The 14,546-nt window shown below is 51.3% G+C and overlaps 1 protein-coding gene across 2 annotated transcripts in view; it reads right to left on the reverse strand.

Annotated features, from left to right (window-relative positions):
• LOC100451245 (melanopsin) overlaps positions 1–14,546 on the reverse strand; it is a 122,658-nt gene that overhangs the window by 79,372 nt on the left and 28,740 nt on the right. The window contains exons 2-3 of one of the 2 annotated variants that reach the window (XM_063727587.1): positions 8,626–8,742; positions 844–1,179 (exon numbers count right to left, since the gene is read on the reverse strand). In XM_063727587.1, the coding sequence (XP_063583657.1) occupies positions 844–987 (144 nt within the window). In that variant the 5' untranslated portion in view covers positions 988–1,179; positions 8,626–8,742. Of the gene's footprint in view, positions 1–843; positions 1,264–8,625; positions 8,743–14,546 lie in introns of those variants that run through there. The other variant, XM_063727586.1, reaches the window with a different exon arrangement.

Genomic DNA, 14,546 nt, shown 5'->3' on the forward strand with positions numbered 1-14,546 from the left:
CCCAAGACAGTGTTTGAGGCCTCTAGACGCTGGGGTGGTGAGTTGAGTGGAGCCCCTCTCAAGAGTCCCGTCCCCTACTGAGCCTTAGAGGAGAAGCTGCATTGCCCTATAGCATAGCTGGGTACAGCTGACCTTGATGCCTGGCATGAAAATGAAGGGAATTCCCTTTAGAAAGAAAGCTTAGGCCTCCCAGGGTCACTGAAGGGAGGTCATGACCATATCAGGTCAGGACAAAGGGATTTAAAGACTCCTCCTACCCTAACCCCTTTCTGGGGAAGAGAGGGTGGCTTGGTCTCTGTCCTGCCCCAGTGGCCCCTATAGCTACCGGAGCCTTCCCATCCTGTCCAGCACCTAGGCCAGCATCACCAGGTCCTGAGGGTTCCCTCGGCCCTCCCCAGGTAGCAGTGGTGTTGATGGAATATGGCCCTGGGCCTGGGCTAGGATGATGGAGGTGGCAGAAGGCACCCAAGGCTTCACTGTGGGCTTGGTGGATCCAGAGGCCCAGGATGTGCCCTCCTCCCTGGAGGGCTCCATGGGGCATCCGAGCAACCTCTGAAAGGAATGAGTGCAGCCAAGGACAGGTCTGGCCATTCCAGCCCGTTGTCCTCAGGGCTGGCATTTCTGTTCCTTGAATGAGCTCCATGAGGAAGGACATTGCGTGCACCCTCCTCTATCAGCCTGTTTATCGGGGGCGGGCTCAGAGAGGTCCAGTAATGGCTCAGGTCCCCACAGCAAAGTTCAGACCTTTTCTATCTCCCTGTCAAAGCCCCTGCGTGTGGCCAGGAGGGGACCAGGAAGGGGTCAGGGAAGGCTCTGTGCATGCACATGCTCTCCCAGGCTTACTGTGGGACTGATGGATGGAAGCTGGCCCAGGCTGGAGATGCTGCTCTGGGAGCTGTCCCACCAGCTGGGTGGGGCTGGGGTGGCCATGCAGCTGGGCTCCTGGGTTGGGCTCGGCGGGACTCTTGGCCCAGAAGGAGGGTTCATCCTGAGTTGGGATGGTCCTTGCGCGAGCCCGCAGAGAAGTCAAGGGCACAGGGAGCTCAGGACTTCAGCTGTGCTCAGCCTCCCAACTTTCCTCCATCCTCAGCACCTCTGCTTAGCCTGCCCGCTGCTTTCTCCTGTGTCCGGCGCAGATCCAGCCTGGAGCTGCTCTTGGGGCTCGCGGTTGCTCTGTGTCTGGTGAAGCGCAAAGGAGTGAGTGTCGCAATTATGGTGACTCATAGCCACAGAGTCCATCCCCATCTTTATATAGCGGTGTGGGAGCTGCACATGCTCAGTCGCTCCATGCCTCCAGCTCACTTGGACCAAGGTCCCTGGGTGTCTATCTACGAAGGTCTGATGATGGTGGCGTGAATGCGTATGTGGGAGTGTGTGTGTGTGTGTCTGTGTGTGTGTTTCAAGGGAGACTTCTGGGATGATGGTGGCATGAATGTGTGTGTGAGTGTGTGCGTTTCAAGGGAGATTTCTGGATGATGGTGGCGTGAATGTGTGTGTGAGTGTGTGTGTGTGAGTGTGTGAAAGTGTGTGTTTCAAAGGAGACTTCTGGGATGATGGCGTGATGTGTATGTGAGTGTGTATGTGTTTCAAGGGAGATTTCTGGGATGGTGGCATGAATGAGTGCATGTGTGTGTGAGTGTGTGTGAGGGTGTGTGAGTGTGTGTGTTTCAAAGGAGATTTCTGGGATGGTGGTGGGAATGTGTGTGTGTGAGTGTGTGTGTGTGTTTGAGTGTGTATGTGTTTCAAGGGAGATTTCTGGGATGATGGTGGTGTGAATGTGTATGTGTGTGAGTGTGTGTGTGTTTCAAGGGAGATTTCTGAGCTGACAGTGGTGTCGATGTGTACGTGAGTGTGTGTGCATGTGCGTGTGTGTGAGTGTGAGTGAGTGAGAGCATGTGTGTGTGTGAGAGAGTGTGTGTGAGAGTGTGTGTTTCAAGGGAGATTCCTGGGCTCGGGCTCCTGGACATTGGGCAGAAGGCTGTGTCCTCTCCTTTGACCAGTCTCTGTTGTGTTTCTTCCCTGAGCTCATCAAGAGCAGCCTCAGCCATCCCAAGAGCCCCCAGAGCTGTTTGTGGGCAGCTGAGCCTGCGCAGCCCAGCCTCACCCTTTTCACAGTGGGCCCTACCACCATATTTGGCCCCCATGAGCCATGGCATTTTCACAGCCACCCTGCATAGAACCAAGGCTGGTCACCCCTTCACAGATAGAGACACTAAGAGGATGTAGCATTAGGATGAGATCAGATCACGAGGCGGCTTTTGCTTGTTTTTTGATAAGAAAGTTTTTACTTATTTATTTATTTTTTTTTTTTTGAGACAGAGTCTTGCTCTGTCACCCAGCCTGGAGTGCAATGGTGCAATCTCAGCTCACTGCAACCTCCGCCTCCCAGGTCCAAGCAATTCTCCTGCCTCAGCCTCCCGAGTAGCTGGGATTACAGGCACTTGCCACCACACCCAGCTAATTTTTGTATATTTAGTAGAGGCAGGATTTCACCATCTTGGCCAGGCTAGTCTCGAACTCCTGACCTCAGGTGATCCACCCACCTCGGCTTCCCAAAGTGCTGGGATTACAGGCGTGAGCCACTGGGCCCGGCAGAAATTTTTAAAGTATAAAGATTTTTCAAAACCTTATTGGGAGAGTCCCAGGAACTCACCCAGGCCTGCAGGCCTGATCCAAGTTGACTGGATGTCAGAAGTGGAGGGGACCCCGGGCCTGCCCCTTGCCCTGTCTTAGAGGAGGCAGCAGGAGCTGGAGAGAAGGGAAGCTGAACACACGGCTTCCAGAGAGGGCCGCTTGGGCTAGGCCTGCCACAGAGGCTGTGTTTAGGAGAGCCCGACTGGGCAGCGGTCATCCTATGTGGGGGCCATGTCCTGGCACAGTGCTGAGAGTGGTGGAGCCCTGGAGTGGACAGAGATATCACTCCTCTTCCAGAAGTTCCCCCAGTCTTTACAAACAGTTCTCCCAGGGCCCCAGGTTTGAGCAGGAGAAGTGGGAGCAGCCTCACTGGGAGCGGGAGCTGCACTTCCTGCAGCTGCCAGCCCATGGCTCAGACTACCCTCCTCCTGAGGCTCTTCCACTTCAGAGTTTTGGCTCACAGAGGCCACCCTGGGGGCAGAGTGAGGCTGAGGAGCCAGCTTGCGTTTTAATGTAGGGGTTTAACAATTCCTCGCAGCTGGGAGCAATTCTGAGTCAACACAATGTCCCATTCAATGTGGACCCCACTCTCCCACCTGCTAATTAAGAGAGGGTGCAGGTGATGGAGCAGGCACAGGAGTCCAGGGGAGAAGTGCTTGTCAGGTGGACACACGAGGCGGGAATCCATGTACCCAGGGTGCCACAGGCCTCAAAGGAGCACCTCAGGGAAAGATCGGAGGACTCGGAGCCCCCAACCTGGGGCCTTTGGAAGCCCACGTCTCACCTGACAATGTCCTTTCTCCATGGGCCGCACACTGCAGCCCTTGCGGGTGACACTGAGATCTCCTCAGGGCCCAACCCCCTCACTCCTGTGATTCTGTCCCACTGGGGAGGCTGCCCATGGCACTCTTGCTCCCAACCTTTGCACCCCACACCCACCTGGCAGCTCGTCTGCCCGGAGCCTGCCATCCAATGGAGCCAGGAGGGCTGCGTGGGCAGCCTCAGCCTCCAGATGTCTCCTATGATTACTGCTGCCCGAGCTGTCCTGGCTGGAAGCTGTGGTCTGATGTGTGGGGACCCTGGCCTTCCATCACTCCCCTCCGACCAGGTGGCTCCTGTCTTCCTGGGTGCCTGGCTGTTCTCACCTTCCCTCAGCACTTCTCCTCCTCTGCAAGCTTGGCTCAGGGTGGGGCCCGGCCTGTTGATACCTGGGATCATTGACGGTCTCATAGGCCTGTGCCATCCAAGAATCTCAACACAGGGAAAAGTGTGGAAGGGGTCCTCAGAGTCCTCCCAGTCCCCGCTCTGGCTGGTGCCCACTTCCTCGGAGACTGTCCTGGGCATCTCCTCCTCCCCCGGTGCCATTCCCAGGGGCAGGCTGACCTCAGTGCTTGCTGCCGGGTTTGCTGATGGTCCCAGGGACCCCTGCGCTGATAGTGGGGCTGAGGTAGCCACCCACATCTCCCCTTCCGTGGCCCCACTTTGCTCTGGTTCCTCCCTTCCAGCCCTTGCTTCCTGCTGCAGCCCTAAAGGCAGGTGGAAACACAAATTCCAGATAATCCCACACTTAACCCTTTGGTGGCTTCCACAGCTCTTAAGACAGAGACAGAGCCCAAACGTTGCGCGGTGGGTGGAGGGAGGTACTACATCACCTGGTATGTGGGGATAAGAAGTGGGCTTTAGGGGGAAGCACATACACTGAGGCTCAGCAAGAAGAGGCACGCCATTTCCTCTATGTGTGCATGGGCCAGGCTGCTGTCACTGCATGGGGCTCAGTGTCCCCAGGGACCTGCCCTTGCTCCTGCCCCTTTTCCATGCATGCTCCAGAGTAGCCTTGTTTTCGGGACAAGCAGCCGAGCTCAGGCGCCAGGCAGTCTGGGTGTGGCTGCCAGCTGATTGGGGAGGTGTCTGAGAGCTCCAGCTGCCAGCACCTGGAGACCTTGCTGGAAGCTGGATTAGGCCTTGCGGGAGAGGAGGCCTGATCCCTTGCGGAGCTGAGTTCAGGTGAGTCTTCTCTTGCTGAGAGAGGAGGAGCCACTGAACCTGCCTAGCTCCGTGCCTGGAGACCAGGCTGGCCTCCTCTCAGACCACCGAAGGCACACAGCTTCTCTGGTCACCCAGCCTCTGCTCACACACTGCTCCTGAAACCTTCCCCTGTCCCCTGCTCTGGGTCTCAGCTCAAATGCCACCTCCCCCAGACTGCCAAGGGCCCAGCTGTTCACCTCCTCCTGTCCATCCCTCGGAGCATCCACGGATAGTGATAGTGTCATTTGCAGTGATTGTCATCTGATCGTGTCTGTCTCCCTCCTTGGAATGCAAACAGGTCGGTTTTGTTCACCTTTGAGACCCACTGCCTAGTAGAGCACCTGACACATTGTATCAGGAAATCCAAAATTTCCCTGGTCCTTGCTTCTCAAAGTGTGGCTGGAGGACTGGCTGCTGATGTGCACCCTTCCTGCAGCTTGTTAGAAACTCAGACTTCCCAGACATATGACTCAGGTGTGGACGCACGATGTGTGTCCATCCTAATGTTGAATGGGAGAGGTGATGGTGTAGATGCTTGGGAGGACTTCAGGGGTTGATAACAGGTGGTGGAAGAGCCGATCTGAGGGGACACTGAGGCACCCCAGAGATTAGTGCCAGTGGAGCACACTGCCGTGGCCGAGGCTGGAAGGACCACAGGAGGAAGGGGCTGCTGTGATTCCAGGGGCTGGGCCTCTCCAGCTGGGTGCCACCAAGGCAGGGCACTCACGAGGAGGCATGGCTGGCTGCTGGAGAGGTGTGTGGTGAGCAGAGCAGGGGCGTGGGGCCCTCGCTGCCCGCTCTGGCCTCCCATCTTCCGCAGGAGTCCCACCATGGTCAGGCCTACCCACAAGCCTGGGAAGGAAACTGGGGAGATGTGGTTCCCGCAACAGAGAGCAGAGCAGGGCAAGGTTGATGGAGCACATGACAGCTGTCACTACAGACGTGATGTCCTTCCTTCCACCCACCCCCACCTGCCGTTGTAGCCAGTAGATGGTGTGTCCCCGGCCCATGGCCTGCAGGTCAGCCCTCCCATGTAACCCACAAGGGCTCTTGGCTGGGCAGCATTTGGCGGCTCTCTGCCTGGCCAGCCTCTGGATCAGCCTGAGCCACCCTTCTGCTCAGCCTGGCCTAGGAGTCTATGGCCCATCACCTCTGCTCTGCCCCTCATTGCTCCAGGGAGACGCAGAGGGCTGAGTGTGCGCAGTAGTACATGTCCCCCCAGCCCACACCTCTGCACTGACTGCCGCCTGCTCTTCACACCTCGCTGGCATGGCTGGAGGTGGGAAAAGCTTTCTAGCCCCTCATCCTCAGGGGAGTAGCAGGGCCACAAGAGCAGGAGGCCCGAGAGCTGCCCTGGGGCTGCAGAGAGAGTCGAGGTCCAGGCCGGGGCAGCAGGGACAGGAAGTATGCTATTTAGAAACGACTCAATAGCAGGCCCTTGGCAGATGCATAACGGCGCTCTGGGGGACTGGAATCAACCAGCTGTCCTGGCCACTGCCCACAACCCCCGACAGATGCTGACTTTACTTATGGGCCTATGGGCCCCATTATTCCTGTCCCCTGTAGATATTTTCTGAAAGCCCTTGCAAGAAGAGCTGATAGAAAAGCTAGGTGCCCTGGAGGCTCCTGGACCCTGCATTTCTGTATTTCTGGCCATAGCACCGACTGTCCAGAGAGCAGACAGGGCTCCCTGCCCTCTGGCCCAGCCCAGCCCAGCCCAGCAAGCAACACTGCTATGCCCCTCCCGTGCCATGCCCATCCTGTCCACTTCTGGGGATTGGTTTCCTCATCCCGGGGCTGGAAGAGGCTATCTGGTTATTCAGAGACTCCTAGGAAATGCCCAGGAGCTGTTGCCAGGGGAATATTAAATGTCTTAGCAAGCACAGTCCTGTAGGCATCTGGCCAGCAGCTCACTTGGGGCCTCCCTCCCTCCTCTGGAAGCCGGCAAACCCTTTTGGGATGGGAACTTTTTCGCTATGGCTTGAAGGGAGGAGTTACAAACACAGAAACTTGGAAAACTCTTACTTTTCTGCTGCCTTACACTGTAGAACCCCAGGTGCAGCTTTGCCGTTTTACCTGTCCCTGGCCTGGGGACACCACCCCTGCCTCCTAAGTGTGGGCCTGCCCTCTGGGAGCCAGCCAAATGACCCGGTGGCCCTGCTAATGTTCCGAGGTCTTGTCAGTCCCCGTGGCCCACCCTGCTCTCCATGGCTCCTCCTCCCCTCATTCCCACTCAGGAGTGCTCCCACTGCGTTCCCCCCTGTGCAGCCTATCCTGGCCAAAGGAAACTGGCAGGGACAGAGCCACGGCTCCAAGGAGGGCTGATGATGGATAGAGTCTGCACAGCATGGTGAGGCCATTTCCTGTCCTGACAGGAGCACCTGTGCTACCACCTGATTTCTCGCTGATGGCACCCACATCCCCTGGCCTGGGGTGCTGACCCCGGAGGCTCAGGGCTATCCCCAGTGTCCGGCCTGCCAAGTTTGCATGTATCATCTCAGCGAGTCTAGTCTGGGGGGCTCCAACATCATATCCATCTGAGTGCCATGCATTCTTTAAACTCCTACAGCACCGAGCCACACTCCGGTTTGCCTAAGACACCACGGCCACCCCAGGCGAGCCTAATGTAGAATGGAGAGGGGTGACACAGCCATGCCCCAGAGTGGCCTGTTTCTCCTTTTGCTGGAGGCTTCTTTTGAGGGGATCAGGTGAGAGAGAGGAATTAGGAAACAGAATGGCTGAGGAAAACATGAGGAAGGCTAAAAGAACAAACTTTTATGTGAAAATTTACCACTCCCGAGAGAGGCATATGGATGTAAAAAAAAAAACCCCAGCCAGTGGGTGGTCCTGTATTTCACATGCTTTGGGCACACCCAGCAGAAATCAAGGCTTGCTACTGGATTTTTAAAAAGAAATTCTTTCCTTAGCACCTTTGACATGTCCTTGTTTGCACACGGAGCACTCTAATTTGGGGTACACAGAGAGAGACACAGAGACCCATGGATTATATACTTTCCTGTCCTTTTGGTAACTTGTTGGAACCGCACTTTTCTTTCTCAAAATATTATAGGTGATCATAATCAAGTGTCCGAGTCATTCCCTACAAAGTGGGGCATTTGTCTGAGGGAGAGAGTCACCCACTTTGATTTATGACAGCCCAAGGCAATTTCTGACCTCGCAGAGAGGAGAAGTGTAAAAGACAAATGAAGCAGGATGGAAATCTACAGGAAACATCAGAGATGTTCTTAGTGAAGACCCATTCTGGCATAGAGATGTGTCTCTGGGTCTGTTCTGTGACTGCCCCACAACCCCCCACTGATCTCAGCAGTGCATGAGTGGCACGCAAGAGTCTGAATGAAAACCCTGCATTTGGGCCAGACTCAGTGCCTCACACCTGTAATCCCAACACTTTGGGAGGCTGAGGCGAGTGGATTGCCTGAGGTCAGGAATTTGAGACCAGCCTGGCCAACATGGCAAAACCCTGTCTCTACTAAAAATACAAAAATTAGCCGGGCATGGTGGTGGCACCTCTAGTCCTAGCTACTTGGGAGGCTGAGGCCGGAGAATCGCTTGAACCCAGGAGGCAGAGGTTGCAGTGAGCCAAGATCAAGTCACTGCACTCTAGCCTGGGCAACAGAGTAAGACTCTGTCTTAAAAAAAAAAAAAAAAAAGAAAAAAAAAAAGAAAACTCTGCATTCGAATTTGTGACTGTAGACATGTCAGCATTGCAAGCAAACTCCCCAAGCTGTAAAAACAGTGTAAATTCCATCTCCCATCAGGCCCAACACGATCAGGTCAACCTCGGCGGGCATCCCAGCCTTGCCAATATTTGCTACAGGGAACTGGGAAGTGACAAGAAACCACATAGCTCCGAGATTCAGTTTCCTCACCTGTAGAATGGAGATACTAACACCTGCCTCTCAGGGCTTCTGAGTGGCTTCATAAGAAGGCATGCAGAGTACTCACCTTATGCCTCACCCAGAATCCAGGCTCCAATCTTACAGAGGCTGCTGAAGCAGGAGAGGCAACATCCTGGTGCCCGTGGGGCTTCCATTTTGTACAGCACACCCCTCAGATGATTACCTGGGAATTTAAAAAGTTATGCGACCTGGATTATTAATGATAGCCCACCCCCAGAGACTCCAATTTAGTTGGCCTGGGATACAGCCTAAACACTGGGATTTTTAAAAAATGCAGTGTAACACAAAGCCATAGCCAGCCTCAGCCACATACCTACATGGATCCACATGTGTTTCCCATCCCCCCGCCTCATTCGCTCCAGCTCTCCCGGCTCCTAGCTCCATCTCTGCTCTGGATGTTGCTGTTATTTTGTGGCTGGGCCAGGGAGCAAACTCTCCCCTCTTCTACGGCCTGCAGCGTGGGGGCCCAAGCTGGATTCAGGCCTCTGCCAGGACCTAAGCCACTGAAGAGTGTGGGGAAGCAGTGGTGATGAAGGATCCAGGCACCTGGTGCCGAGGGCAGACAGGCATAGGAGCAGAAGCTATGAGATAGGAGGGGCCAGGAGGCCTGGGGTCTGTGGGTAGAATTCAGGGCAGTAACCTCTAGCTGAAATGTAGGTTTTCCCTCCATTATGGACAAGTGCAAAACCCCCGCAGTAGTCTTCCTGGGACTTTGTGACCATTGGGAATCATCACTCCTTCTATATGACAGCAGAGTTGCTGCAGATAACTTGCAATATTGGTTTTGTTCATCACTACCTCAAAATCACGGTCCTGTGTAGACCTGCCGCCAGATTCTGTGGTTGGTTCATTAAATGAAGAAGCACATAGTTTACCTGATTACAAATTTATTGTTTAATATTTTGGTAACAACAGTTTAATGTCACTGGCTTACTTTACAATCCTATATATTTTATCTTATGCATTAAAAGCACTCCTAGGCCCAGCACAGTGGCTCACTCTTGTAATCCCAGCACCTTGGGAGGCCAAGGTGGGCAGATCACCTGAGGTCAGGAGTTCAAGACCAGCCTAGCCAACATGGCAAAACCCTGTCTCTACTAAAAATACAAAAATTAGCCAGGTGTGGTGGCGCATGCCTGTAATCCCAGCTACCAGGGAGGCTGAGGCAGGAGAATCGCTTGAACCCAAGAGGCAGAGGTTGCAGTGAGCTGAGATTGCACCATTGCCCCCCAGCCTGGGCAACAGAGCAATACTCTAGTTCAAAAAAAAAAAAAAGCACTTCTGGGGTTTGGTGCAGTGGCACATGCCTGCAATTCCAGCACTTTGAGAGGCTGAGGTGAGAAGATCACTTGAGGCCAGGAGTTCGAGACCAGCCTGGGCAACATAGTGAGACCCCATCTCTACAGAAAATTATCTGGGTATAGTGGCACACACCTGTGGTCCCAGCTACTTGGGAGGCTGAGGTGGGAGGATTGCTCAAGCCTGAGAGGTTGAGGCTGCAGTGAGTCGTGATCATGCCAATGCACCCCAGCCTGGGTGACAGAGCAAGACCTTGTCTCAATAAAAAGATTTAAAAATATAATAAAATAACAGCACCTCTGAAAAGGACTCTATAGGCTGCATAGGACTCCAAGGGGTTCCTGGCACAGAAAAAGTTAAGAGCTATGAACAATGAGATGAGGGGTGTTCAGAGCCACGATTAGGGCAGCAACCTAATCGTGGCTCTGGGTCTCCCCAGGAACTGCCTAGGGGTCTTATGAGCTGCTCCTTCCTAGGCTCTGCCCTGCACCAAGTCCCTGGCCCCTTGCAGGCCTAGTTGCTCACTCTGTCTGGGTCCCCCAAGCCAGCCTGAGTCTGAAAGAACTACCTGGTCCTCGAGGCCTCACCTGTCCATCCAGACCCCTAAGCCCTGGCACGTGGCTGCAACTCTGGCCTTCCCATTTCCTTAGGTAAACTGCAATTCCTCAGAGCCAGAAGAGCTGACCAACACTCTGTGAGGGTGGGGACTCCTTGGGACACCAGGGAACCCCAGAGTGTGGCAGCTGCCCCCACGGCACAGCCTGAGTGGGCAAGTGACGTTTGGGGCAGTGTTTCACTGGAGGGACAGGAGCAGCCTTTGCTGCAGGCCTGGCGGGAAGCTACTGGGCCTTCCCAGGACGGTGGGGCAGAGAGCACGACATGGGAGACAGAGACCAAGAAGCAGCTGCCAGGGTGCAGGGTGACTTCCAACGCTGGAGGCTGCCCCTACATTTGACGCTGAGAGTGGAGGCCCAGAGCTGGGCCCCAATTCCAGCCCCAGAGTACAGACACTCTAGCCTGGTCCTGTCCTCTGCTCTCTTCATACCAAGAGGGCTGTGGTCCAGAAACTCCCCAGCAGGAGTCCCCACCAGGAGTCTCAGCCTCTTCCTGGTCATCTAAAAGCCTCCTAGAATCCTAGTTCTGGTAGCAAAAACTTCACAGCTTCTCCCCAAGGACCAGAAGCCTACGATTTCACACCAGTGTGAAGAGCAGCTGCTCCTGCCCGTGCGTCCCCACCAAGGACTCTGTGTCCCCAGCAGGGGACAGGGGCGAGTCACCACATGATGAGATTGATGCATGAGAGCTCTTGTCAGAACAAGGGAGTTTCTGGGTTTGTTGTGGTTTTCATTTGTGATCTACTTGATGCAAGCACATTCTTTAAAAATGAAATAGCACTGAAAGGCAGTTTCTGGTCCCATCCCTCCTGCTTTCTCGTGTGAAAATAAATATAATTTAAAAGCTGTTGGAACCCAAAAAAACCCACTTCAAACCTTAAGAGAAATGTGAATGTGATCTCAGTCACATATGGTTCCAACTTCTGTTTCTCAGATTATAGATTAAATTGTTTTCTTATTTTTTTGTTCTGTACAATGACTAGAGAGAATTAAATTATATCAGGGACAAAAGCCTCCTGCCTTCTTAATTAATGACTCTTGTTATAGATTAACTTCCCCTTTGTTGTCCTACTTTGCCTAAACCAGATGACAGAAAACCCTTGATTGTTACACCCGTTATATTAAAAATGCTAAATGTACCCTTTCCAAAAAGGATGCATTGCCTATCATCAATCAAATTGCTGGAAGTATGTGCCAACTTCATATGAAAAGTGTTGTAATCCTGCTAAAAACATCTCTGTCTCTGCATCTATAAATGAAATCCTAATTTCCCTACTTCAGAACACTGCCTCCATCTCTTCACAGTTGATGTTCCTGAGTGGGCCATCCTCAAACTTTGTATTTGAATAAACTCTCTTTAAATTAGACTCTGATCCTTTTGGTTATTTTAAGTTGACATTTTGGCAACTGCAGATAGGACCTGAAACAAGCCTCTTGCGATCCTCGTTGCTTTGCTGGCATTCGGAGATTTAGTACCAGCATGAGTGGCTTTTACTCGTCTGACCTCATCAGAGCTGGCGGGGGTCTCTGGTAAGACTTATCTCAGGTTTCATATCTTCCTAGTTCTGGCTGAGATTCAGACTTTATTCAAGCAACCCAATTCCACACTCAACAGAGCTAGAATTGAAGCTCAACTTTTGGCTTTGAGGTAGCCACTTTACTGTTATTTCTCTAGAGATTCTGTTATTTGCAAGTTTGTAGTTTTACTTTCCTTTGAGGTTAAGATTTTGTCTGTTTTGCTTGCTAAAGTTTGCAACTTTTCTCCCATTCAAAATTTGGGGCTGGGTGCAGTGGCTCACACCTGTAATCCCAGCACTTTGGGAGGCTGAGGCGGTTGGATCACTTGAGGCCAGGAGTTCAAGACCAGCTTGGCCAACATGGTGAAACCCAATATCCACTAAAAATACAAAGCATTAGCTGAACGTGGTGGTGCATGTCTGTGGTCCCTGCTACTTGGGAGGCTGAGGTACGAGAATTGCTTGAACCCAGTAGGTGGAGATTGCAGGGAGCTGACACACTGTACTCCACTGTCCAGCCTGGGTGACAGAGTGAGATTCTGTCTAAAAAAAAATTGGTTAAATAGAAAGCAGTTTCTTTTTAAAAAGAGAAAGTGAATGCTTGTGGCTTAAGCTCAATGTGCGGTTTTAAACTGACCAGGTTTTGGAGCTGGGTTAAAATTGACATTTAGATTTTCTTTTTGAGTGACCAAAAATTCATAAAAGGCTTTGTCTGAGGATGTGATTTACTTGACCTGAGAAAGTCCTAAATAATGGCCACTGTTCCTCCCAGCTGAAAGGCACCTTAGGTAACTGAGGCCACACAGGATTGTCAGAGGTCATAGCTTCTGCTGTGTAAGGGTCCTACAGGGAAACCCCAAGGAAGAACATACAGGGAAATCTGATTAACCTGTTGGGCATACATGAAGGGTTGGTATCCCAGGGCCCTAAGCCTCCAGAAATGTCTGGGTTTCACCGAAACACATAAGAGAGTAGAAGTGACTCATGGGTGACACCTCGAGGAGTAATCCCTGTTAAGCAGAATACCAGATCCAAAACACCTTTCCCAGCTGGGCATGGTGGCTCATGTCTGTAATCCCAGCACTTTGGGAGGCCGAGGGGGAAGGAGCCCAACATGAGGAGTTCGAGACCAGCCTGGCCATCATGGTGAAACCCTGCCTCTACCAAAAATACAAAAATTAGCAAGGTATGCTTGTGGGCACCTGTAATCCCAGCTACTTGGGAGGCTGAGGCAGGAGAATCATTTCAACCTGGGAGGTGGAGGTTGCAGTGAGCTGAGATAGCGCAACTGTACTCCAACCTGGGTGACAGAGAAAGACTTCATCTCAAAATAAATACATAAATAAAATTTAAAAATTAAAAAATAAGACATCTTTCTCTTTGAGTCTTTGGTCACTTAAAAAGAAAATCCAAATTATGGTCCATCTTCCATCTAAAACTGAGTCCTCTTTAAGAAAGAATCCATCTTTAGAAACTCCAGCTGGATTTATGTACAATACTTATGGCACCACCTCCTGTCAATATTTGGAAAAATGGTCTTACTTGACCCAAGAAAATCCTAACATTTGCAATGGACAAAATGTAGTACCTTTGAAATGCCTAAACTAATTTAATTGTGTGCTCAATTAGAAAAAGCCAGCTATAAGATAAAACAAAATAATTGGGAGAGTTATTTTCAATGATACTTGGAAGCTTCTAAAGAGGTTATAATAAAGTCATTTCTTTACAAGAGAACAAAAAGTTGTCTTAAAAAATTCTGAATTAAAGACTGCTGAAATTTATCCTCCTCCCTCAGCTCCTCTGTCTCTTTATTCTTTATTATCCTTTATTATCTCCTCCTTCTCTTTATCCTTTAGTACCTTGCCCAGATCTACCTCCTCCTCCTTCTGCTTCTACTGTTCTGGCTCCATTTCTCAAACAGCCAGTGTCTGGTAGGGGTGAACCTACCCTAGTTTCTCAATCATGGTCAAAGGTAAAACTTAAAGACATAGTTCAGGAATTTCCTGATTCTCACCAGGACCAGGAAATTGGTTTTCTCAGGAAATTTAAATTAAATATTTGTGCTTAGGACCCTGGCTCTACTTTGGGAAAAATAATTATTTTAAATGGAGAATGAACACAAGCTTTTGTTGACACTGGAGCCACATTATCTGTGATAAATCTCACCTTATTACAAGATTAATTCCTTGGAGTAAACAAAAAATTCAAATGGTGGGTGTCACAAATACTCCTGTATTGGCTTATAAATCTCAGCCTGTAGCTTTTCAGCTACGTCACTTACAAGGGACTTATGTTTTCCTTTTGGTTGAATCAGCTCCCATCCATCTTATAGAAAAAGACTTAGAATTATATAATACACTTCTTTCTCCCAAAAAGGGAAAATGTATTTAGAATTAGATGATAAAACTGAGTTACTGGACAAAAAAATTTTTCAAAATCTAATTTAATTGCAATCTATATTGCCATAGTAGACACTGAATTATTGAGTAATGAAAATTACAAAACCTGCTAAAGGTAGTACCTGATCAATTGTGGTT

This window comes from Pongo abelii, chromosome 8 (genome assembly GCF_028885655.2).
Source record: "Pongo abelii isolate AG06213 chromosome 8, NHGRI_mPonAbe1-v2.0_pri, whole genome shotgun sequence".
Lineage (NCBI taxonomy): Eukaryota > Metazoa > Chordata > Mammalia > Primates > Hominidae > Pongo > Pongo abelii.